Raw genomic sequence first — 26,117 nt, 5'->3', positions numbered from 1 at the left:
ATACAGCGCCGAGGTTCGACACGGGGCTGGAAGAGGATCGTTACAGCGCCGAGGTTCGACACGGGGCTGGGAAGAGGATCGACACGGCGCCGAGGTTCGACACGGGGCTGGGAAGAGGATCGACACGGCGCCGAGGTTCGACACGGGGCTGGGAAGAGGATCGACACGGCGCCGAGGTTCTAAACGGGGCTGGGAAGAGGATCGACACGGCGCCGAGGTTCGACACGGGGCTGGGAAGAGGATCGATACAGCGCCGAGGTTCGACACGGGGCTGGGAAGAGGATAGATACAGCGCCGAGTTTCGACACGGGGCCGGGAAGAGGATCGATACGGCACCGAGGTTCGACACGGGGCCGGGAAGAGGATCGATACGGCACCGAGGTTCGACACGGGGCCGGGAAGAGGATCGATACGGCACCGAGGTTCGACACGGGGCCGGGAAGAGGATCGATACGGCACCGAGGTTCGACACGGGGCCGGGAAGAGGATCGATACGGCGCCGAGGTTCGACACGGGGCCGGGAAGAGGATCGATACAGCGCCGAGTTTCGACACGGAGCCGGGAAGAGGATCGATATAGCGCCGAGTTTCGACACGGGGCCGGGAAGAGGATCGATACGGCACCGAGTTTCGACACGGGTCAGGGAAGAGGATCGATACGGCGCCGAGGTTCGACACGGGGCCGGGAAGAGGATCGATACGGCGCCGAGTTTCGACACGGGGCCGGGAAGAGGATCGATACGGCACCGAGGTTCGACACGGGGCCGGGAAGAGGATCGATACGGCACCGAGGTTCGACACGGGGCCGGGAAGAGGATCGATACGGCACCGAGGTTCGACACGGGGCCGGGAAGAGGATCGATACGGCACCGAGGTTCGACACGGGGCCGGGAAGAGGATCGATACGGCACCGAGGTTCGACACGGGGCCGGGAAGAGGATCGATACGGCACCGAGGTTCGACACGGGGCCGGGAAGAGGATCGATACGGCACCGAGGTTCGACACGGGGCCGGGAAGAGGATCGATACGGCACCGAGGTTCGACACGGGGCCGGGAAGAGGATCGATACGGCACCGAGGTTCGACACGGGGCCGGGAAGAGGATCGATACGGCACCGAGGTTCGACACGGGGCTGTGGAAGAGGATCGATACATCGACCCTTGGAGCCGTCGACTCACCCCTGAAGTCGAGCTGCACGACGTCCAGGTCGGCGATGACCATGGGCGGCTTGGACGCCGTCTTCTCGTAGTCGTTGAACCACTCGCAGCGCAGCCGCTTGGCCTCGTCCCACACCTCGAGCAGGTCCTTGTCGTACTGCACGACGACGGTGTTCTCGTAGAACTGGCCGTGCAGGTCCGGCTTGGTGCCGCAGCGCGCGTACGCGATGCGGAACGAGAAGAAGGTGCGGCCCGTGGAGGGCGGCACGTAGGTGCAGCGCGGGTCGGCGTGCTGGCCCTTGGACGACACGATGCCCTCGAAGGGGTGCGTGAAGCTGAGGTGCACGTCCATGTGGTCCTTGCCGCACATCACCTCCAAGGACTGGATGGCTGGCATGCCGTCGGGGCGCTCCAGCGGCCAGATGTCGCCGCTGCCCGTCGCCAGGGTCGCCACCTGCCGGCAATCACCCGCCCTTGGTCAGACCTTTGAATATATATACTGTATAGAAGTCGCCAGCCCAGGTTAAAATTTCTAATACGGTTCTGAGGTAGTTGGTTAATTCACCGCTGCAATCGCCACCATCTCTAGGGCATCGACTTGCGGTGGTCCCTAGCGGAGAAGTGTCGGAACTCTTCAAACACCCCTTCCCCCTCCCGTTGAACGACCTTCAGCTGCAGTGAATGGTGGGTGGGGGGGGGGCGCAGGGGAATGACAGCGGGCGACAGTGCTGCGCTCTAACGTGTAAATAACAACCAAGACGATACAGGGCCTTACGGCAGCGCACTGCAGCGGTGAAGTTCCCAAGCTGCTCATCATACGCTTCTGATAAAACGTAGAGTAAATTCTATCCACTCGCGACTTCTATACAGTATATACATATTCATAAGTCAGACACACCTCAGTCGGCCCGGCTCCAATGTACAATTAAAAAAACCCAAATGTGTGTTAGAAATTAGCTAGAGACAGGAAAAAAAATTTGCGGATTCGTTTCGTGATAGGCTGAAATTCAAACATGTGCACAATTCTGCTGGTTCTGCTATTGGCTCGCGGTTTAACTGGAGCACTCTGGGCCGATGAGAGACTATCGACCAAAGAAGCGTCGAATCACAAGCTACCCAGTGGAGACGACTCACAATTTAGTACCCAATGAACACGCATGTTTACTTGAGATGTGCAGAGGATAATGGAGGCTATCCTAGAGGTCATTGAATCCGCGAATTATTCCGGTCCCTAGAAATTACATATACTTGGCGTAATACAAGACTAACTTTCACTTTGCATGCAAATAATTAATAGAAATGAAATAATAAAATGTCTGCAGTTGGTAAGATATAAATTCATCAAAATAAATTAAATAAACACTAAGTATGAAATATTAATATAAACCCTTGTGTAAAATTAATTATTTTAGTAAAATAATCAAGACGAATCTGAATTAATAATGAAAGTTAGTAACTTTGTTGAATGTTTATTCTAATTTTTCAACTAAATATGTAACATTATTTTATAATGCAAATAAATTATACATACGGGAATCTAACTTCACAAACACTCCCATGAAAACGGCAAAGATATACCAAACCTGACACAGGCACTCCCTGCCAGCGACAATGGAAGCTTTCAAGCAACCTGACATCGTTATACATACGGGAAAATAACCTCACTTACATAAATACACTTGGAAAAAGTTAATGAACACATTTTATATTACTAATATTCACTATGCATATATATAAACTTTATGGACCAGTCACACGACGCAGGGAGGTCAAAAGGGTGGGTCTCAAGGGTGGTTAGGTTTTCGAATTTTTTTTTAAATTGTTCTAACCCTGATAGTAGGACAAAAAAATTATAAGTGTAATGCTATTTAAAATCAATTCGAACCTTATAATTTATGTGATATGCGCAGATCGCCTATGCAGTTACGAAGTATTGCACATACTTGGGTTGACTTCAAGAACAATGTTTGTACTTGGGGAAAATTTTCTAGAAAGGGCGCGTTTGCTCGGGGCAACGTCAATAAGGTTTGCATATACTTGGGGCGATGTCAAAGAAGAATGCTTGTATGTACTTGGGTGATGCCAAGAAAGGGCGCGCACGTCCTGAAAGGATGCGCGTTCAGATATCCCGGGGCCAGAGACCACGTTCAGGATCGCCGCGCCGGTGGGGCAGGTCAGGGGCGCCGCCGCTATCGCTCCTGGCGTCTCGTCCATCAGTCGGGACGCGGGTGTGTCTCCGGGTCTGGCGTCTTGCCCGTCAGAGTCCGCGCCGTCTGCCGGCCTCAACAGCCGTCCGTTGCTCACAGGGCCGGTGCAAGGTACAATCTTTGAATATATATACTGTATACAAGTCGCGAGTGGATAGGATTTACTCTACGTTTTTCAGAAGCGTATGATGAGCAGCTTGGGAACTTCACCGCTGCAGTGCGCTGCCGTAACGCCCTGTATCGTCTTAGGTTGTTATTTACACGTTAGAGCGCAGCACTAGTCGCCCGCTGTCATTCCCCGCACCCCCCACCCATCATTCACTGCAGCTGAAGGTCGTTCAACGGGAGGGGGAAGGGGTGTTTGAAGAGTTCGACACTTGTCCGCTAGGGACCCCCACAAGTCGATGCCTTAGAGATGGTGGCGATTGCGGCGGTGAATTAACCAACTACCTCAAAACCGTATTAGAAATTTTAACCTGGGCTGGTGACTTCTATACAGTATATAGATTCAAAGGTACAATTGTCGCCCTAAGCGAAAAACCTTAATGCCACCCCCAACCCCCCCTCCCACCACCACCGGACACCCCAAAATTTTTTTCCTTGCCTCAAAATACATCACGTAAGCCTAAGATTTTGTCAACAATCAAATGTAAAGCAGGCTTGTGTTTTTTTTTTACTTTTTTACTTATTACAAATCATAAACTGGTCACCGTGGACTTTAAATAATTACTTACATCCAATATAAACATTCCAAGCTGTTACAGAATACCATTTTTTCATCTACTTTCAATAATCGTTAAAACAAGTTATATGAGCTGTTGTGTGTCGTGCTGCGCCGCCCCCAGCTACTTGGCGCCCTGGGCGGTCGCCTAGTTCGCCTAGGTATATGGACGCGCCGGCGCTGGTTGCTCAACGCGGTCTCGGATGTTCGTCACAGGAAGTCAAGTTACTTGCTGCTCTACGTCTGCTACAGGAAAACGGCTTCTATCGAGCTATATACCGACGGAGGTGGGAGTCCATACACTGGTAGTGATAACTGTGTTCCTGTTGTTTCATGTAGTGTCCACCACTAAAGTCTACGACTGTTGGTGGGCGTGTGACAAATTCCAAATAAATAAAAAAAGTTCCGCTCTCTGTAGGTACCGTCAATCAGCCAGCAAAAAAAAAATCACAAAGGAAAATAATACCGATAGTAATAATTTGTTGTGGTATTTTACTCCTAGAAGTTTAAAATTATATATATATCAGAAATCGTGTTCGCAGGCTTTCACGGCCATTGACTGAATTAGCTTGGCTTCTGCATTGTAGCCGCGTCCTTGGCGAATAATACACCGACGTTTCAACATTGCAGTCGCCATCATCAGGGAGCAGTTACCTACTAGAAGCCAAGCAACTCTGGATGGTTCTGGAATACAGTCTTGTACTAAATAAATACTCATTACGAGTTTAATTTCTTGGTATTTAAAAAAAAATTCGACGTGCGATCAGCATTTCTCGCTCTGAAGCCACGTAGCAAATCACACTTCGTCGGGAAATTCTTTCGCCTTATCCCGCAAGTATAGCATCAAGTTAAATGTCCGTTGCCAAGGTTTGTTCCGTTGATCGATCAACCGCAAAATTCGGCGCCTCACGTCGCTTTCCGAAATCGCCGTACGGATGCAACGCGAGACGGCGAGGTTTTTGAAAGTACCGACTGCATGTGGAATGTTCAGTAGCCCGTGGGACGTACTCCGCGCTCCTTTGGCTGAAAGATCAGCCCATGGCTCGGGAGTATCACAGTCGCAACTGCTGTTCAGCCATTTGCGGAAGCGGCAAGAAGACAGAGAAATGTTGGCATGCGAGTCGTTCACGAGAGGAATCCGCGATAATTACCGTCTTAAAACAGGGATAAACTTCTGCAATCTTGGTATTTCTAGAGCCCAGGGCCTGAGCATAGGATAACAGTTGGAATGGACGGCCGCGGTCTAACGACGCCCTTATGTGAAACTATAACAGTTTACTTCTTAAAATTTAGTTACCCGTGGGAACTTGTCATTTGTAAAAAGAGGTCTGAACAGCGTATAGAATGATTGGAAAAATATTATTATTTTTGAACCGATAAAAAAGAAACATGGTTGTAGGAACGAAAAATGGTAACCTATTAGCCCAAGACAGACAGTCAGTGTAGTGAAAATTAAACCATGGATTGTTGGTACCGTAAAATGTTCCGAAAATACACGCAACTTTGTTCTGCTATCCTTAACTGAGTATTTGTGTATATGTAACCTGTACAAAATTAGCAAAAAAATTGGTTGTCTGTAAAGTCGGTTAACAGACGATAGTTTAACGTGACAACCTCATAACAAAACATTGATGAAATGATTGCATACTTTTATTTATTAAAATTGAATCATATTATTGAATCATCACTATTTTGTATGGATACAAAGAAGGAGTGAAATAAAATCTACAATTTAATTGATAAATTTACTTTTATTTGCACTCATTAATTCAAATATGTTTATTACTTTAACGAACAGATTATTTCAACTATAACTTTTATACATGTTTTCTATTTAACTTCTTCCAATCTGTGTTATTCTGTTAAGGATAGGACGATGATAGGAAAATTTGGAAACGAATGGGAGTGTTTCAAGTTTAATGTGCCTCGAAAAAGTCAAATCTATAGTTGTTCCAATCGAGTGGAAGAGAGATAGATGCGGCGCAAGCGTACAATGAGCGTAACGGGACACGGCGTAACGGGACAATGTGCGTATAACGGGACACTTTTTCGTGCGTGCAGCTGGCGTTCATCGATTTATTAGACGTTGTCACGTCAAGAAAGATAAATAACTGGATGCGTTGAAAAAAGGCGGGCTTGCGAGAGAGAAAAAATTGCGTGGATGTTGGTAACGCTATCCCTGGCGACCGCTCGGTCGGAGACCACGCTCTGCGCATGCGCGGAGCCCGAGTGCGGAGCTGATCGTCGGAGCCGCAGGAGAGTCTGCTTCGCGACGCCTGGTGGTGCGCACACGTGGGAGAGTGGGGCGCTCGACGCCTCCGTGGGGCCGGAACACCCAGCGCCAGAGCGACGAGCACCGCCTGGACTCTGGCGGCCAACACCTCAACTGCCAAGGTAAGATCCGCCCAGTATTTCGGTCTCAATGGTGACGGAACACTTTCCTGAATTTAAGTGTTGTATAGAAGAAGTAAGTGCCTTTCCAGTTTGCTAGTGACGAGGCATAGAATTTAACTTTGTTTGAAGCGGCACTTTTTTTTTTGACGTGACAACGTCTGATAAATCGATGAACGCAAGCTGCACGCACGAAAAAGTATCCCGTTACGCACATTTTTCCGTTACGCTGTGTCCCGTTACGCTCATTGTACGCTTGCGCCGCATCTATCTATCTTCCACTCCACTGTTTATAAAGTGAAGTGAAAAGTTAATGTGGTTTTCATTGCTTATTAACAACAACAATTTCGGCAATAAAGGTTAATTATTCTTGCATTATAAAAATCTGATTACTAGTATAATTTACAAGTATTTATTATTTTATTATTAAAATTAAAATGATTCAATTTTAACCATAAAAATATGCAACCATTTCATCAATGTTTTGTTATGACGTCACGTTAAACTATCTTCCGTAAACCGACTTTACAGATAACCAAGTATTTTTGGGAAACTATATCTTTGAACTATTTCGTAAGTTTTTCACAGCCCCGCAACGTCTTCATTGTAGTTTTATAACTAGTGCGCACCACCAACACGAGGCAGTGCGCTGGAGTACGCGTCCAGGGTAATGAAGCCGCGCGCATTGGACTGCGAGCGCGGTGCACGCGTGCAGTGTAATCCATCCCTGCGGTAGCCACCTGCGTGTCTGGGGTGGGAAGGAGGTGAGCGCGGGGGGAGTAACAGGCTCGCTACACTAGGCCTGCACCATCGGAACAGTTGCGAAAATCAAGTTTTGACATTTCAGCATTTTTGCACAATACTGCAAGTTCATACTACGGACTGTTGCTTCAGTTTCCATCCCGGACCTGTCTGTCTGCGCAAATGGTTTAAGTTTTGGAGCCACCTTTGAGGCTTTAAACCACCCCACAGGGTGGGCCTTAACTGAAATATTGGGTGTAGACCAGCTGTAATCTCACAAAAAATCTACCAACTAAACGCGCTGTCTACACCCACGCAAACAAGCAGAGTAAAACAAACATAAGCGGAGAATATTATTAAAATAATTCGCGTGACGTTAGATCCTACAGTGTGTACAAACAACTTACAATGAACTTTTTTTGGATTCCGACGGCGATACATTTACAGTACACTCCCGATTATCCGCGAAATTAAGTGGCTGGGCCACCGCGGATAGTGAAAATCGCGGATAATCCGGAAAATAGCCGAAAATGGGAAACAAAAAAGGAAACATTAATTTCAAAGCAACCATACGACTAGAAACAAAGCGCGACAGATACAAAAATAGCAACGCAAGCCAGCCTACTTCGTGAGTTCCGAGAAGGCCTGTGGCGTTTTACTGTATACTGCACACAATACACTCGTCAGTAGAGTTTAAATTTGCTCACTTGTAATCAAATACAGATTTACATATTGTAGCATGTCTGCTACAGCTCTGGCCTGGATAAATGGTAGATTTTTTATATTTATTTTTTGGCCTCCCTGGTAATAGAAGTTATTTTGATTTACGTTTGTTATATTTGGTTTAACGTAAAAAATATATGAAACTGTAATTTTTATTTAGTCTTCTTAATTTGTTAATTTTAATGGACTTTAGTTATTATATTGGTCTGGAAGGTTCGAGAGTATCATCGATTGTATCGCTCCGCGGCGAACGCACGTGGCGGAAGAGCTGTGTGTCTGACGTCAGCGGACATATGGAGTGGGTCTGACGTCAGGGGACGAGTGATCGGGAGTCGGCCTGTGGGCCTAGCCGGTGGCGGACGTGTCGAAATAAAGCGGGTTGGGGTGGTGATGCTTAGGTTGGTGAATATCGCGAGCATGTTTTAAGGAGGAAATACGTGCGTCGACGACACCTCCGAACCAGCATGACGGGAACTCGTCGCAGCAGAAAATCGCAACTACGGCAACGTCTAATGGTGATGGTTCGCCATCATTTTACGCTCGTGAGTAACTGAGTGTACCAGGTGACCGGACTTCTCGACGTGGATCGCAAGTAAGTGCCAGCCATGCCACCGCCCCATTGACCCTTTTTAGTCGCAGCAAGAAATGATAAAGCGGGGATTTTCCAAATTTAATTAACTTACTACGCAATCTGATTGTTTCAGCAGTTGGTTACTTTCCGCGTGCAAAAAAAACTATACTCGACAGACGTTGAAGTGAAAAGACCGTCAGCGTTAGACAATGACTTAAACTGTGAAAGCCCTTTTTGTTTTAAGCCAAAATTTTGGAACTAGATAAATTTTTAAGATATTTATTGGGATGTTAATATGTGTTAATATGTTGTTACATTACGCTTATCAGATGCAAAAGTTTATCCTTTAATATTTATAGTTGTACTATGCCTGGCGCGTCAGAGGTTGTTTTAATGTTATATATATATATCTATAGTTAATATTTTTTTGGGGTATTATATTAATTTTTCGGAGCTCCGAAGTATAAGATCAGAGTATACCGTTGGTAGTAATTGATGAAGTATTTTGTATATAGTTTAATAGAATTTTTTTAATATAATACAGTATGTATTGGAAGTGGTTCGCGCCGATTTGTGAGAAATCCTTTTATGATATACTTATCTAACTATTAAATGGTGCCATATAAATTTCTCATTTTTTTTATAACTTGCTGTCCCCTCTCACTGTTCATAATCTTACTAGTAGTGTTGTTGTGTCTGCTATCTGTTTGGATTCAAATATTTTTTTTGGGGGTTTTCCTGCGCTCGCGGTACGAGTCATTAGAGCCTTTTTACGGTGTGGCGAGGCGCGGGAGTTGTACGTGTTGGCTAGGGTCAGGGCCAAAACGTTACAATATGTGCTGTATTTTTTCGTAGCATGCGCGGATCATCCGCCCGCGGATAAGAGGGAGTTAACTGTATTTTCAAACAAAAGCTTGACTTCATAAAAACCAGCGGTTCTACACGCCTGATCATACACGTATAAATACAAAATTATTTACAACAGTAACAGAAAAAACAAACAAAGATATTACAGTACGTTCAAAGATAAGAGTCCAAGTCCGTGGGTTGCACTCGTACCAAGATTTTTTTTTACGGAAATGCAAAGTCTGAAAGGCTACGCTATGTTCAATAAACTTGCCATCACATTCTTTTCGCCCACTAGTCGTACAGAGACGCGATCACACACTCGAGACAAGTACTATATTGGCAGCACACCCAAACCATAGACTTAACAGAGACTAAATTTAATCGCTAGTTTAGTATTATTTTTTTTTGTAGTTTTAAGATTTATGTACACGTACGTGCAAAGGTTTTGCTCTACGACTAAATACGTCAATAAATTCAGTAAGATGTCAAATCAGATGGTCTTAACTTTTCCCTCTGCTATTATTCACTCTGCAGTATGGTACACTTTTTTATTTTATTTATTTAAGTGTATTTAACGTTTTGGACGTTCGTTAACTATTTTTTTTGTGTCGTGCCCCATGAAAGGATGGTAAGGGGGAGTGGGGGTTACAACGTTATAATATATTCCTTGTAGTATTACAAACTAGTTTTCGAAAGTAATCTCTTCTGCGTGAGATTGTAAGATGGGTCCGCTACTGCGCGATCAGCAGGCCTGTTCGTTTGACCGCCGGTGAGGTTGTAAGGCCGGTAAGGGGAGCAAGGGGGGAGGGGGTAGCAGAATGCCGCGCCGCGGCGAGAGGTCGCGACCCTCGTCAGATCAAAACCCCGGCGCGCCGCTGAAACCGCGCGTGGGTTTATGGGTACGGGCTGGCCGACGGTGTGCGCGGGGGGTCAGGGGTCGCGGAGAGGGGCAGTGCCGTAATTTCCCCCCTCCATCACCCACCCCATTACAACCACCTCCCTCCCCCTCCACCAAACAACTGTCCATCCCCAGACCGGGAATGAGGTTCTGTGTTTCGCCCGCGCGGAGCACCGCTCCTAAAAGGAAGTAAAAAAAAAAATAATTTGGTTGTCTGAAAAGTCGGTTTACGGACGATAGTTCAACGTGACAACGTCATAACAAAACATTGATGAAATGATTGCATACTTTTATGAATAAAATTGAATAATTTTAATTTTAATAATAAAATAATAAATTCTTGAAATTATACTAGTAAACAGATTTTTAAAATGCAAGAATAATTAACCTTTATTGTCGAAATTGTTGTTGTAATAAGCAATGAAAACCACATTAACTTTTCACTTCACTTTATAAACAGTCGAGTGGAAGAGAGATAGATGCGGCGCAAGCGTACAATGAGCGTAACGGGACACAGCGCAAAGGGACGACGTGCGTAACGGTATACTTTTTCGTGCATGCAGCCGGCGTTCATCGATTTATTAGACGTTGTCACGTCAAAAAAAAAAGTCACTATTTACCCGGTGGACGCTCGATGCCGTTAAAAGCGTATTATTCCGCGGAGAAAAAAAATTGTCTTCGCTAGCTGTGTTTCCAAAACACAGTTGGCATACTGGCGACACACGAACTACATACAGCCACTGTGGGGATGCAAGCGCATCCTGAATTATTAGGATTTTTTTCTCGCTTATTTTAAATGAAATTTCACTGACGTAAGCTAACTAACCTTTCATACAAGTTGCGATCACATACACGAGCGAAAAAAAAAAATAAAGAACGGATTCTCTTCAAGAAGTATTGTCATACTTTCGCAGCGATTTGACGTGTTATTTAGCTAACTGGTATATTTTTAAGGGCTGTTCCTAAAATTTTAACTCGATAACTCTCTTTCGCAAGTGATGAAAAACACGAATACTTCCCCATGATATCACACTAAGTGAACATACGTTGAAAATATTTCTGGCAGAACAACGAATGTAAAAGGAGGTACTGAGTTGAAATTTTTGAAATAGCACTTCAAGGAAAGCAATGACAAAAATAGTATCAGTATGGCGTGTGAGAACGATCATTTTTACCGCCACTCAAAAGTGCAAAAACTTAACCTCAGAAAAATATAACTAATTTTTGCGAAAATTTTATTTATGTAACAAAACTAACCTTACCTACCTGATTCTGGGTCAATGAAAAGTAGGTTTCCACGCGAAACTGCGGGATAGCCTATATATAGTTCACAACGGATGATTTTTTTTCCTAACCTAACTAAAACTAAGTGTATTTTGGAGGGGTCCGGGTTAGGGAGGGACCTAGGTGCGTCTCAGGCCGAAGCCTATACGCCTAGTCATGCTGGGATTATCCATGCAAGGAGAGGGTCGCATGCATCATGTGCTAGGAGGGGATTGGCCAGCCATGGCAGCGATTGGCGCCATGACTAACTCCCCTCACTCTTAAATCTAGACTATAACTAGAGATAGGTTGGGCCCAGGTAAAACCTGCATAGACACAGGGAAAACCCTGGGCACATTCATGCGGGATGCAAATTGGCATGCATTACGTGTAGGAATTTACAGGAGACAGAGGATGGTCTGGATGAAGTGTTGGACAGAGTAGAAAAGAGTCTACCATGCGGGGGTTGGGCACTTGAAAAAAAAACCGAAGATGCACGATCGGGCGTTTGGCTCTCTCGCCTGTGAAAAGGTGGCTTCTCGTGAACCGCAGGCTTCCCGTGATGACGGGTTGTGAAGAGGGGGAGGGGGGGTGGTCTAGAGGCCGCAGGTGTGCGTGAATGGGGAGTCCGGCATGTTGGCGCGCCCCGCGGCGGCACTCCGAACTAACGGTGACGAGCCGCGCGCACGAGTGTGGTGTGTTCCGAGCGTGGATGCGCGGCCGGCGGAAATGTCTGCCCGCCGCGTGACGCGAATACACGCGTTACCTGCGCGCGGCGGGAAAGAGAGACAGAAGGACGTGGCTAAAGCTCGCTTCACGGAGGAAGACGTGTTTGATGCATTCCGGCATACTAAAAAAAAATTCATTCTTTTATTCTATTTACGACAAACTTTCAAATAAAAGGTAATATAAAACGCACAAATAAAAAAAATTGGTTGTCTGTACAGTCGGTTTACGGACGATAGTTTAACGTGACAACGTCATAACAAAACATTGATTAAATGGTCGCAAACTTTTATGAATAAAATTGAATCATTTTTATTTTAACAATAAAAGAATAAATACTTGAAATTATACTAGTAATCAGATTTTTAAAATGCAAGAATAATTAACCTTTATTGCCGAATTTGTTGTTGTAATAAGCAAAGAAAACCACATTAACTTTTCACTTCACTTTATAAACAACCGACGAAACAGTTTACGTGTAGATGACTTGTAATTAATTTAAAAAACTGGCGTTTAGCTATAAAATTTAAATTTAATTATGAACAAGTTTTCATTAATATAAACTGTAATCAAATATCTATAATCAATTATATGAATCAACATATTTTTTTAGTCAATTGTAACATAAACTATTATTACTGCACTCGCCGACAGCGTAACGGAACACAGCGTAACGGAACAATTAGTGTAACGGGACACAGCGTAACGGAACAATGTGCGTAACGGGACACTTTTTCGTGCGTGCAGCCGGCGTTCATCGATTTATTAGACGTTACGACAAAAAAAACCTCAATTATACACCTGTTATATATCTGATCACCTAAAAAAAATACTATAACGTCTCCATCTAAGGAACATTGCTAACGCTTAATAAAGTATGTGATATCAAAATCTACACTAACTAGTATGCATGCAAGTAAATATGAGTTAACTAGCTGCCCGACCCGGCTTCGCACGGTTATACCAATTGAAAAAAATTAAGCCACACCTCCCATTTACGGTAATGGTAAATAAAAAAAATTCAGTGAAAATTTATTACAATGCTGTATAATGTACCGATGGTTTCCCGACTCGTGCACGCAACATAAAACTGATGTACCCGTACTTCGCTACGGCAGTCTACAGGCAGATCACTCTTGCGCCGCTCATTATACATGCCCCTCCTTGTGGGTACGCCACTGCCGCGCGATGCCCGTTGCCATGGAGATGCAGAAGGCATGAACAATGCAAAATCCTGTTCTCATGCACACAAAGTACCCACTGTTGCCTTGTTTTAACCACCCATGGGATCTAATTTCGGAAAATGTCATCCTGTGTAACATAAGGAACATTACTGTGAAGTTACAAATCTGTAAAATATATATACTTGAAAAAAAAGGGCAATTTTTGATATTTAAAGTACCCGCAAAATTTCAACGGTGATGAGGACTGCACTAACAATGAAATAGTCGTTGCCATAGAGACGAATGAAGCATCAACAAAGCAACAGCCGTTGCCATGGTGATTTCCTACAAAATACTGGAAATTTTGATATATTACGCCCCCGAAACTCCCCTTGGGATCGGATTTCCACAGAATCCGTTCTTAGTGAGCGTCTACATCACAAAATGAGTAACTATGCTAAATTTCAAGTCAATCGGGTCTATAGTTTTAGAGATCTCGTGATGAGTGAGTCAGTGAGTGGTATTTCGCCGGCGCCATCAACTTGAAATGTTGGTTTGTCCTGAATTTTTCCTGAATTTTCTTTGCTATAAGCCCGATACCTTTCCAACGACTGCAAAACCGTGGAAATCGGTTCGTGCGTTCTGGAGTTATAGCGTCAGGAAGGAAAACCCGACTTATTTTTATATAGTAGATTTTGCTCATATCCTACTCTGCATAAACAGAATATATGTTTTGTACCTGTTTCTTTGCATTCCAAAACAATTAAACGGAGATCTCTACAATTTTAGTTTTTAATATTGTAGTTTTTTCTCCTGAAAATAAAATTTTTTTAATGCGTCAATCTATGACGGGATATTTTAACTGATGATAATATTTCTATAATATTTCATTAGATTTTTGTTCTCTATGTAGTATGCAGATTTAGTTTTAAATTTTCTGTAATTTGTTCACCGTATATTTAAATCAGTGCATATTATACCTCTAGTTTTTAAGATTATAATAATTATATAAGTTGTGTCACACGTACAGTACACATAAAATCGAAAAGTAGCACACAAAAAAAACTAGCTTTTGTGAATATTGTATTTCCTTTTAAATAAAGTTCATATGTAAAATAATGGGGTGTGGCTGTGTCATGGACACGGCCGTGCGTTGTACGTGAATACGTTTACGTAACAGGTAATATTTTCTATACAAAATATCAAATACGCTATTTTATGTATGTTATAATATTTTTTTTTTATTTTAACACTATATATATATATTCACTGTAACCATTTTACACTAATATTTGATATATGCAATCGATAGATTTTGACGACAGCTGACGATTGAAACTGAAACGAACGTCGTAGCTTTTCCGAGTCAAAAGTTATACTAAATGGAAATCTCGAAACGCAGAAAAATTACCTCAAAATGGCGGCGCTTACCCCCTCCACTGCGCGTGATGCGTCATAGTCCTCACTTAGCGTAACGAAATCTTTGGTCCTTTAGCTATCCAGTGGTGTAATTAAATATTGGATGGAGATGATAATGCAGCTGCAACACCAAACTGTATCCCCCAATTTTGTTATCATTCGTTTTTTGAATTGCCTCCCACTATGGAAGCAATTATAAAGACGTATTCACGTCAAAAAAAGATGATTAAATATAATATTCTGAAGCTGCAAGTGCGTGTACTTTCCCCTCCGTCCGTGCCAAGTGGACCACAGCAGGTAGCCATGACCGCAACTGGCCTACACACGCGAGGTGAGTGAGCCCCCGACACCTGCAGCGACCGAAACGGAACGAAACAGATACAAAAATCACAAAGATAACAGAATAAACACAAAAATGATATAACTTAAAGATAGCAAATCACATCTTCAATAAACAAAAAAAATAAAAAAATTGGTTGTCTGTAAAGTCGGTTTACGGACGATAGTTTAACGTGACAACGTCATAACAAAACATTAATGAAATAATTGCATACTTTATGAATAAAATTGAATCATTTTTATTTTAATAATAAAAGAATAAATACTTGAAATTATACTAGTAATCAGATTTTTTAAAATGCAAGAATAATTAACCTTTATTGCAGAAATTGTTGTTGTAATAAGCAATGAAAAGCACATTAACTTTTCACTTCACTTTATAACCAGTCGACGAAACAGTTTACGTGTAGATGTAAGTTGTGTGCTGCCGCTGTCTTTCTTCTCCTCGGACGCATAGGCCAATAAAGTGGAAGAGAGATAGATGCGGCGTAAGCGTACAATGAGTGTAACGGGACACAACGTAACGGGACAATGTGCGTAACGGGACACTTTATCGTGCGTGCTGCCGGCGTTCATCGATTTATTAGACGTTGTCACGTCAAAAATAAGATAAAGACAATGAATATGACAAGGAATTATCGCTTGCGGCGGTAAAAAAAGACCGGTAACTCCAATCCTTTACGGTTTGGCTGGATTGGGACGTCAGAAGAAAAAAAAACTTGTCAATCGAAGATTCAAAAAACATAGACAATAAGTTAGATTGAAACATAAAAATTAACTGAAACAATTATTTTTTTTTAAAAAATGATAACAACCTGAAAATACAAGGAAGGAATGTTTAATAAATATTGAAACTTAAATGTGTATTTATTCTTCTACGGTCACGTGACATTGGGATGAAAATTCCTTACAGCATACTCGCGAGAATTCCAAGCTGCAGACTCGAGTTTCACACGGGATGAGTGCACTCACACAAAATGAAGCACGTTTTTTCTCTCCGTCTGTCGCTCGCGAGCCCCGCTCACGACGGGAAGCCTACAACTCACGTAGTTTCGGTTCCCTGCAAGAATTTCCGAAGATTTCCGAAGTTTTGCGTTTTGGTACTAACGCCCCTTCAGCCGCTAAATCAGAAGTTTCCAATGAAAACAAGCATGTTGTGACTGACCTAACCTAACCTAACCCTTCGATTTTTTTTAATTTCAATTTTTGAGAGAAATCCGAAGTTGCACGAACGTGGTAGGGAACCGAAACTATGTGAGTTGTAGGCTTCCCGCTCACGACAGCGCGCGGGTGGAGGAGAGGCAGAGAGGAAGAGAGGAAGAGAAGAAGAGAGGAGGCGGCGACGCGAAGAAGTAAACACGCAGGTGTGGCAACCTGAGACGGCGCGCGGCCTAAGCGACACGACAAACATCAAACACACGTCCTCGCTCTTGGCGCAGGGTTGGCCCCCCTGGCCGGGCGGAGTGTAAACACGGGCAAGGTTTTAAGGCAACGCGACATGCTTACACTGTTAATGACTTAACACACCGTAAAGGCAGGAAGAGGGAGTTGGGGGATAAAAATAAACTACTTCCTCGCGTGACCAGTTCGGGAAGGGGCGGAAAAAAAAAGCATCAGCTAGGAAAACGTCTTCGCTCGAGTAGTTCGAACATTCTTTCCAGAATTTACAGTTTCCGCAACGTTTAAAAGGTGTGGTGAGGGAGGGGGGAAACAAAATAGCGGGGACATGGGTAAAAGGTGACCATTCAGTGCTGGAAGAAGATTTTAATTTCCTCATAGACAGAGGCAAATTTCAACAATGAAACTGTAACAACTGGAAGTCTCCATCGGTAAGTGACCGAATAAGGAATTAACTTACAAATATTTGGTGCTGTGCTATTTGATTTCTTAAAATCTTGATCTTTTAACAGAGTATGGGGAGAGGGGAGGGAAAGTTGTTACCAACTAATGACTAGAGACCTGCAAAATTCGCGGTTTCGTACACTCGGGCAAATAACGCAAGTTCATTGGCTGCCGACTTGTAAGTCGTCTCAGCTGGTTTGTCTGTGATTCGATCCTTCTTTGGTTGAGGGTTTATAACTGGTTGAGATTCGTCCAGATGAACAGTAAGCCAATATAAAAATGATCTAAGAGGTATATGTGTTTGAATTCTAGCCTATCAACGAATGAATCCGCAAATTTTGCAGGTATCTACTAATGACATATGTTACGTGAAAGGCTTGAGTGTATTGATTGATTACGTTTTAACGTCTCGTCGACGTCGAAAACATTATTGACGGAGGAGTATAGCTACGATTATTTCGAGGTTTCAGGGTAGACTCGACTGTCCTGTACATATCCCAGAACCGTACATAGTGTGTTCATTGCAAGCTACCCTCTCATATGAAGAACTGCAAGTTTGGCGTTGCGCATGCATCCATTAAGTAGAGACCGGAAAAATTCGCGGGGTCAATGACCTCTAGGATAGACTCCAATATCCTCTCCACACTTGGGCAAATGCCACCTGTTCATTGGCTGCTGACTTGTGAGTCGTCTCGACTGGGTGGCCTGTGATTCGACACTTCTATGAGTGAGGGTCTCTAATTGGCCCTCATTACTCCAGATTAACAGTGGACCAATGGCAGAAGCAGCACTAAGGTATAATTATTTGAATTTTAGCATAACACGAAATGAATCCGCGAATTTTTCAGGTCTCTACCATTAAGTAATTTTTACTAACTAAAGTAACCTTCTGTAACTAAGTCAGTAACTAAGCAGTTGCGTTTCACGGGAAATTTTGACTGCTTCATAAACACCGACTATGTTCGTGATGAAACGTTTCTTTCTCAATAGGGCGGGATCAGGGGGGGGGGGGCATTTTTTCTATCTAATGATTAGCCAATAAAAATGCGTTTGCTGTGCTTGCAAGCAACGTCATTCTTAAAATTCATGCTGCGAACCAAGAGAGTCGAAATGAGAAACTAAAGTTATGTTATGACAAATATCTCACCCTGTAAAATTCTAATAATTAATTTTTATCTTGTTAAAATGCTTGGGTACTTTATCCTTATATTCGTATGATTAAGAATTAACGAACGTAAAGGTATTTCCCATGAATCCAAGGTATCGCATCTTTTGCATGATTCATTTTGCTTGCAGTGTATAGATAAGGGTGAAAAAAAAAATATGGTCGCTCATTTGAATGCTATAAGGTAGGTATTCCCGCGTTAGCGAGTGTTTCCTTGTAATTGGCGGCCGTTTGCAAGATAGGCCATTGCTGAAATAAACATCGTCTGTGTTTCGTGATTGTTTGAGTTTGTGTGGAGTTCATGTTGGTAACTTAAATTAAAGGGTCTGGAAAAATTCTCCGAATCAACTACCTCCAGGATAGACACCACAGTCGTTGGATCCTGTTTTAAGAGATGTGTGATCTGGATTGTCGTGGATTCGTTACTTCCTTGACATGATGATTTCTCACACTGGCCCACGGCGCTATCGCGGAATGAACCAGCGGTTGTTCTCCTGTCCCTAGATATGTTACTGTATGTCAGCTACATAACTTAAACGTAAAATATTAAAATTAAAAAAAAAAACTGTATTATTACTAGGGACAGGAAAAATTCGCGGGTTCGATGACCTCCAGGATGAACTCCATAGTTCTACGTACACTCGGTCAAATGTCACCCACTCATTGGCTGCTGTCTAGTGAGACGTCCCAACGTAAGCAGCAGCCTGTGATTCGATAAAGCTTTTGGTCGGGCGTTTCTCATTGGCCCAGAGTCCTCCAGGTGGGTTGTGAGCCCATGTCAGAGGCAGCACTGAGGTATAATAATTATTTGTATTTTAGCCAATCGCGAAATGAATACGCGAATTTTTCCGGTCTCTAATTATTACTTTAATTATTATTATAGCCACGGAATTTTCGCACATTCATTTAGTCGCAAGCTAGAATGCAAACCTTCACACTGTCGCACTGTGTTCATGATTGGACCACAGTTATCTGGACACGCCCCTCTACGACCGTGAGCCAACGATGTGCAGCTAGTAGAGAAGTAAGCGAATCAGGTAGTGCCAAATAACAAGGATAAAAATGATCTCGTTAAGAAATCAACCAATGGGAAAGTAAACATGGGTCGAGCACACCTATAACTTTGAATTCTATCCTGAGGCCAGAGGAATCCGCGAAAATTCCGGGACTCTAATTATTATATGCTTGATTTCCCAAAAGCCGCTACTCTTGAAGATTACAACAATATAAAAAATCAGCGTGTGGAGGAGAGCAGGCCGATCGAGGGATGGAGGTCAGGACCGCTGACCTAAGAGCACGTGTGGTTGGTGGATGGTTGGGGGGGGGGGGTGAGAGACAGCACTGCGGTAACCAGGTGCACGTCCTAAATATCACCGGCTGCCCCCCTCCCCCCGCGGCGCCTGGCGGGCCGTGTGACCGCGGCGGAGGTCACCCCGGACACGTGACCCCGCACGGTGGTCAGTAGGGGGGGGGGGGGGGGGGCGGTCACGACTTGGCGCGGGACCTCCGGCCGCTGCCAACACGCCCGCCGTCCGTCGCCCAGTGGCGGATCCAGAGGTTCACCTCGGAGGGGGGCACTCCAGGATTTCAGAATAGCCAGAGAAAAAATGTCTTGAAATTACTAAATTTTTGTATTTAATCTACTCACACTACACATAAACATCCAACCACCAGATTTTAAGATTCTACAAGAAATTCGTTAATTATATCAAAATATTTTATTGGTTTCAGAAACAATCATTTTTGTCGGCAATATTAATGTAGCAGACAACTGGTTTTTCGGGGGGGGGGGGGCACTTGCCCCTAGTTGCCCCTCCCCCCCCCCTTGGATCCGGCACTGCTGTCGCCTCAGTTCCCGCCGAAATTTTTTGAAGTGAAAACTTCCATGGGAAGGTTTGGATAGGGAGTAAATTCATGCAAGTCGTCATCGACATGGTCACGTGACGTGTTAATTTTTTTTTTTTTATATTTCAAGGATAAAACTTAATTTATTCTGTTTTTAAAGGTACAAGTTTTTAATTTTATCTTTATTATTTCAAGGAAATTTATAACGTTATAGTGTGGTACATATTGCGAGTATTGGATAATTTTTTAAATTAGGTAGTTAAGTTGAGGTTATGTTTTTTTTCTTTTGTTTATTTATTTACGATGTGAATTTCTTCAAATGTCAGGTGATTGATTTATAAGAGATAATGTTGATTATTTGTAGATATAAGTTAGTAATTTTCTATTCTTTCAATGAAAAAACTTCATTTCTTCTAGTTTTAAAGTTATTATTTGTAAGGGCAAAACTTATGGGTTCGCATCACCGACATGCTAGTGATATAATACCAAAATCATTTTCTTGCGTACGTTCGACGTAGAAATTATTTCATATTACACATTAAAAAAAATTAAGTTATCACTTCTGTCGACAGTCCCCATTATTGACTTTTAGTTTTTTGTTTTAGCGTCCGCAAAGAGGTGTATGTTTTTCGCGAAATAAAAAAAAAATACAGTGAATATATATTTTTTATAGCAGCAAGTTCTGACGCTATAGGTCAGAATGCCAATGACTGCACCTTCATGCTAATTTCTGCGATTGGCCCACCGCCCAGAAATATCGGTGGTCGCGTAACTTCATTCAATTAATCATAATCCTGACAATCACAGTTCCGTTTTAAATACTTTCTCTACTATACAATAAAAATTTGTTTTGTTCAGCTACAAATTCAAATGCGTTTACTAGATTTGAGAAGCACTTTAGACCATAAAGCGTTATAGATGTTTAGGGGCCCGCCTCGTCAGGGGTGTGTGTGTGTTAGTGAGGCGGGATGATAAGCGCGACGCTCGATGGTATTTCTAGCACGGTATCGCCTCTAAGCGCAAGGTTCTGAACTGGCGCGCAGTCTTCTCGTCGTCACAGGATTGCTGTGAAATCTGAGCGGTGACCGTAACATTATATGGTCGCGAATTGAAGATGAATGTGTAATGCAAGTCCCTTAAGTGCTTTCACGAATCTGTACTGTTTTATTTTACGCCAAAAAAATACTCTGAAAACATGCGTTTTAGCGGTTTTTAACTCTTCCAAAAAAGTACAGTTTAAAAACTTAATCCGAAATCAAAAGTACTTTTCGGCCCTCAGCGAATTCTTAAATGCTTTTCGTTGTCAGACCCCCACTCGGATATCTTGAGTAGTTTCCGAATCGCGTTGTTTTTTTTTTTTTTTTTTTCCTGAAGTTGTGCGCACCGCGTGTGTGCCCGGGTAGGCGGGGGCCTTAACAGCTTATTTGGTCCTGATGAACCTGCGGCTGGAGAATGTCGACCTAATCCAGGCTCATCCTGCATGGGACGAATGTGTGCCGCCTGGGTCCGGAGCCGACGGTGGAAGATTGTTGCGACCCGGATGGACCTTAGCTCTGCCCCCTGGGAGGTCGCCTCGCACACCTCGCGCGGTCCAATCAGCTGCGGCGCGGCGGCGCGCTCTCCGCCAATGACCTCGCCGGCTCGGGGGACACCCCCACCCCCCCCCCCCCCAACCCTCGCCTGTAATCACGCGGGCTGGAGTGTTTGCTCGGCCGGAGACCGCAGCGAGAGAAGCCACGGGCATACTTCGAAGTGTTCTCGTGTCGCAAACACACTTACGGTACGAAACTTCTGACGCGAAAATTTAACGTAGAAATTCTTTTTTAAAAAAAAAAAAAAAAAAACCGAGCGTGATATAAATATGTAAGCAAAATTGAGTTTTCAACCACCATTTCTTGACGAAAACCTTTCCACATTATTTCCGCAACCGCCGCTAGTCGACAAAGTCGAATTATTCGATTTGCCGAGAGAAATTCGAAACTATGTAATTAAACATATCCGATAAAAGCGAAAAAGATTGAAAAAAAAAAATACCAAATCCCGACTTTGGATCTGCTTTTCGACGAGAAATTTTTTTTATTAAAATCCTGTTCATATTATTAAAATTTATGAAACAGTTAACGCTAAAAATTTCCTTTTGGCTTTTTGAACTTTGGTTCGCGCCATCCGAAACAGATGGCAGCACCGTGGTTACGTATTTCCGTTCCATTCAGGAAATTACTCCTGCCAATTGCCATGTACCGAGAGCTGAGACGTTACACATTAAAAATTAAAGTAAACCCTGTGATGGGGGCTGTCGAGAGGGCAAAACAAAATTTTCGTGCCAAGTTTCCATTACTTAACGTATAACGTTTCAAAATCCCACAATTAGAAAAAAAAAATAATTAGGGTGCCTGGTCCCTATACGCGTTAGAAGAGAAACTTCACTGATATCAGGAATAGGAAATTTTGGGGTACTTCTCTAATAGTTGAAAACACGCGTAACCAGGCTTCTAAAAATTAATTAATGGGTTTATATAGCTTAAATATAATACATAACCATACCGGAAATGTATATAAAAATTTTCACAGCTAATATGCTAACACTGGATTCAATATTATCTATCTTTGAAAGATTTGTGCAATGGGAGTGCATGACTTGATGTAATATTTTGGACATACGCCATTGCTAAGCTAGAGACTTCTTTCGGACAAGATTCGTGATGGACTGATATATGCAATTGAAATCTTTAGTATTAAATATGGACTGAATTTCAAGCTGTAGTGCCGAAATTTCATTGTACAAATGGGATTTTTGGCAGTGATATGCGGCAATTATTTCATTCAGTAGCTTTTGGCTGGCTTTCCGGGTTATTTGTTGAGCCAGTTTGCTGTTGACCGGGGATTTGACTGTGAGTCCCATATGAATGACTCCCTTACTGCGACATTTACAGAGAAAAGTCAAGTTATTGGAACATTGTGATAGATCAATTAATTTATTTTCCAACTTCCTCAGAGAAATATGCATACCGGGTCCATACCGGATATTCATAGGTAGCCTATTATCTTTTAAAGATTTGTGCAATTAGCAATGGCGTATGTCCAAAAGATTACATCAAGACTGGATTCAATATCATTGTTAAGAGTTTAGAGTTGCGAATTTCCAGTTGCAAAAGTATGTTAAATATGGAAACGCATGCAAAAGTATGTAAACGTTTACAAACGTATTTGAAAGTACGAAATCATACGATGCTGCTGAAATATGCAACCGGTTGTAAATATGTTTTAATTCAAAACTTTTTATAAACCCCTGAGCCATCGAGAAATATTCTTTACATACGTCACATGCGTTAACTTCGTTACCTACTCACTTACTTTACCCTGTGATTCTGATTTTATTCCGCCAACTGTAAAAAAAAAAAATGTTTAACTTCAGAAAATCGAAATATTGTAAAAGTTACCGTGGCCATAACTGTAAACGCGATCTGTGGTTATGCGTACGGCATAACTTGTGAGGTTTCGAACAGAGACGGCCAGAGCCAAAGGGTACCGCGACAGAATAGTTTTTAGAGAAACAAGCCTCAAACCCTCCAAAGCGAACAAACATTTTGTTATGTAGTTTACGTAAAGTTGCTACACGGTAGCACAAATCTTAGCCTACTTAAGTGTCCCTTTGGGACCAAACATTTCTCCTTTGCCTACAGTTTCCTATTAATAGTCACTAAATATAATTATATCTATATTTTGTCACTTTCACCCCTTTCCTTTCTATACCGCCTCAATTAATTATATTAGCAGTAGACTTTCGAAATTCGTCCAATTATCAGGGTCAACTCACGCATTTATATGTATATATATGGTTGAGTTTAAAGATAAATATATATATATATATATATATATATATATATATATATATATATATATATATAGATAAACACAACCGTACCCGGGAGATTTTGTCACTCTCCCACACCCCCACCCTTTAACTACTTTTTCTCAAACCGGATCTCGAATTCGATTCTTTAAGAGTGTCTCGTATAGTGTCTAGATGTGAAGGTAATGCTAGTACATGTGCAAAAATAAAAACAACACAAATCTAAGTTTTGAATAAACATTCAGTCCATAGTTGTCACATGTTAGTGCCGGTAAAATAACTGTTCTCCTTAAAATATTTTTTTTTCTAAAAAATTCCATTGTTTTTGTTCTATCTCTGACTAAATAATAAACGTTGTTTTATGGCTAACATTAATAATACACGTGTTGACAGTGTACAAATTACCAAAATGTGTATGAAAAAATGAAATAAATTGAAATTTAATCATTATGGGCTTTTAAGTAAGCTTGTTAGTTCTAAGATTTTTGTTATATTGCCTTTTTTTTGGCTCATTGGAGTCATTTGCATTGCCTATTTAACTTTTCGTGTAAATAATTAGGTTATAAATTCTGTAACTAAAACAAGGCATTAAAATATGGACGGGAACTTATAGCGTGCAACACCTACGGGATACATATTCAGAAGAAAATGTGTTCTTTTCATTGCAAATACGTTGTATTTTAATTAAGCGCGTGATTTTTCATTTGATTAATCAGACGCTCGCTGTTTACATATTCCTTATAATATATTCATGACTCATTAAAGCAACGCAGTCACGAGTAACCGGTATATTTATTCCCTATTAACGTAATGTGCTGGCTACAAAGCACGATGAATAAATGACCCAATATTTCAGCTATATGTTCCCACTGATCGCATGATCCAGTGCGTGTGATGACCGAAGTATAAAGCTTGCACCACAAGTTTCCACGACAATCTAGGTTTGCGTTTGAAATTTTTTTGACGTGATAACGTCTAAAAAATCGATGAAAGCCGGCTGCACGCACGAAAAAGTGTCCCGTTACGCACATTGTCCCGTTACGCTGTGTCCCGTTACGCTCATTGTACGCTTGCGCCGCATCTATCTCTCTTCCACTCGATTGGAACAGCCATCGATTTGACTTTTTCGAGGCACATTAAACTTGAAACACTCCCATTCGTTTCCTACTTTTCCTATCATCGTCCTATCCTTAACAGTAACACAGATTGGAAGAAGTTAAATAGCAAACATGTATAAACGTTATAGTTAAAATAATCTCTTCGTTAAAGTAATAAACATATTTGAATTAATGAGTGCAAATAAAAGTAAATTTATCAATTAAATTGTAGTTTTCATTTCACTCCTTTGTATCCATACAAAATAGTGATAATTCAATAAAAATGATTCAATTTTATTCATTAAAGTATGCAATCATTTCATCAATGTTTTGTTATGACGTTGTCACGTTAAACTATCGTCCGTAAACCTACTTTACAGACAACCATTTTTTTTTTACGTAAACAGCTATGCACTGCAAGAGCGATACATCATCGTTTGGGCTGTGGAAAAAACTTAATAAGTAAAAAAAAACTTATTTATTGTGTAAGTTACACTCATGAAGATAAATGTCTTTGCCATTTGTAGTCAAAATGAGAACTACCACCACCTCCATCTTCAATGTCGATAGAAAAACAATTTTTTTTTGTTTAAATTATGGTTAACGTCAATTTCTTGCTGATGAGATGTTAACATTGTTGATTAACAATACTCACTTCATGATGGCATTCTTACTATCCTTCCTAGCGACTTTCTTTCAAGCAGTTAAATAAACTTATGTTATAGCAATAGCCTTTATACTTCCACGGTTTTTTTTTAACCAATAGCTAACTGGATTGACTTGAAGAAAAATTCGTAATAGGTAGAGACCGGAAAAATTCGCGATTTCAAATCCCTAAAGTATAGACTCCATGATCCTCTATGCACTCGTGCAAATTACATCTGCTGATTGGTTACCAACTCGTAACACCTGTTGACTGGAATGATCTGATTCGCTAATTCTTCTGTAAAGATTTTTCATTGTCCCAGAGTCCTTCATATAAACTGTGGCCCAATCACTGAATCAAAATAATGTCAAAAGTATTTGGACTATATCCTATCGCGAAATGAATCCGCGAATTTTACAGGTCTCTAGTAATAGGACGATATGGAACATTTTAACCAATTAGAATTGGCGAAGCGGGAGACCCTTAACTGCATTGCTTTCG

The 26,117-nt window shown here is 42.1% G+C and overlaps 1 protein-coding gene across 1 annotated transcript in view; it reads right to left on the bottom strand.

Moving 5' to 3' along the window:
• LOC134543253 (cuticlin-1) overlaps nucleotides 1-26,117 on the bottom strand; it is a 222,403-nt gene that overhangs the window by 28,373 nt on the left and 167,913 nt on the right. Inside the window, exon 3 of the mRNA XM_063388160.1 lies at nucleotides 1,179-1,611. Coding sequence (XP_063244230.1) covers nucleotides 1,179-1,611 — 433 coding nt within the window. The remainder of the gene's footprint in view (nucleotides 1-1,178; nucleotides 1,612-26,117) is intronic.

The sequence above is a fragment of the Bacillus rossius genome, assembly GCF_032445375.1.
Source record: "Bacillus rossius redtenbacheri isolate Brsri chromosome 9 unlocalized genomic scaffold, Brsri_v3 Brsri_v3_scf9_2, whole genome shotgun sequence".
In the NCBI taxonomy this organism is placed as follows: Eukaryota; Metazoa; Arthropoda; class Insecta; order Phasmatodea; family Bacillidae; genus Bacillus; species Bacillus rossius.
The sequence above is the reverse complement of the archived record's forward strand: the minus strand, read 5'-3'. Positions and strand labels throughout refer to the sequence as shown.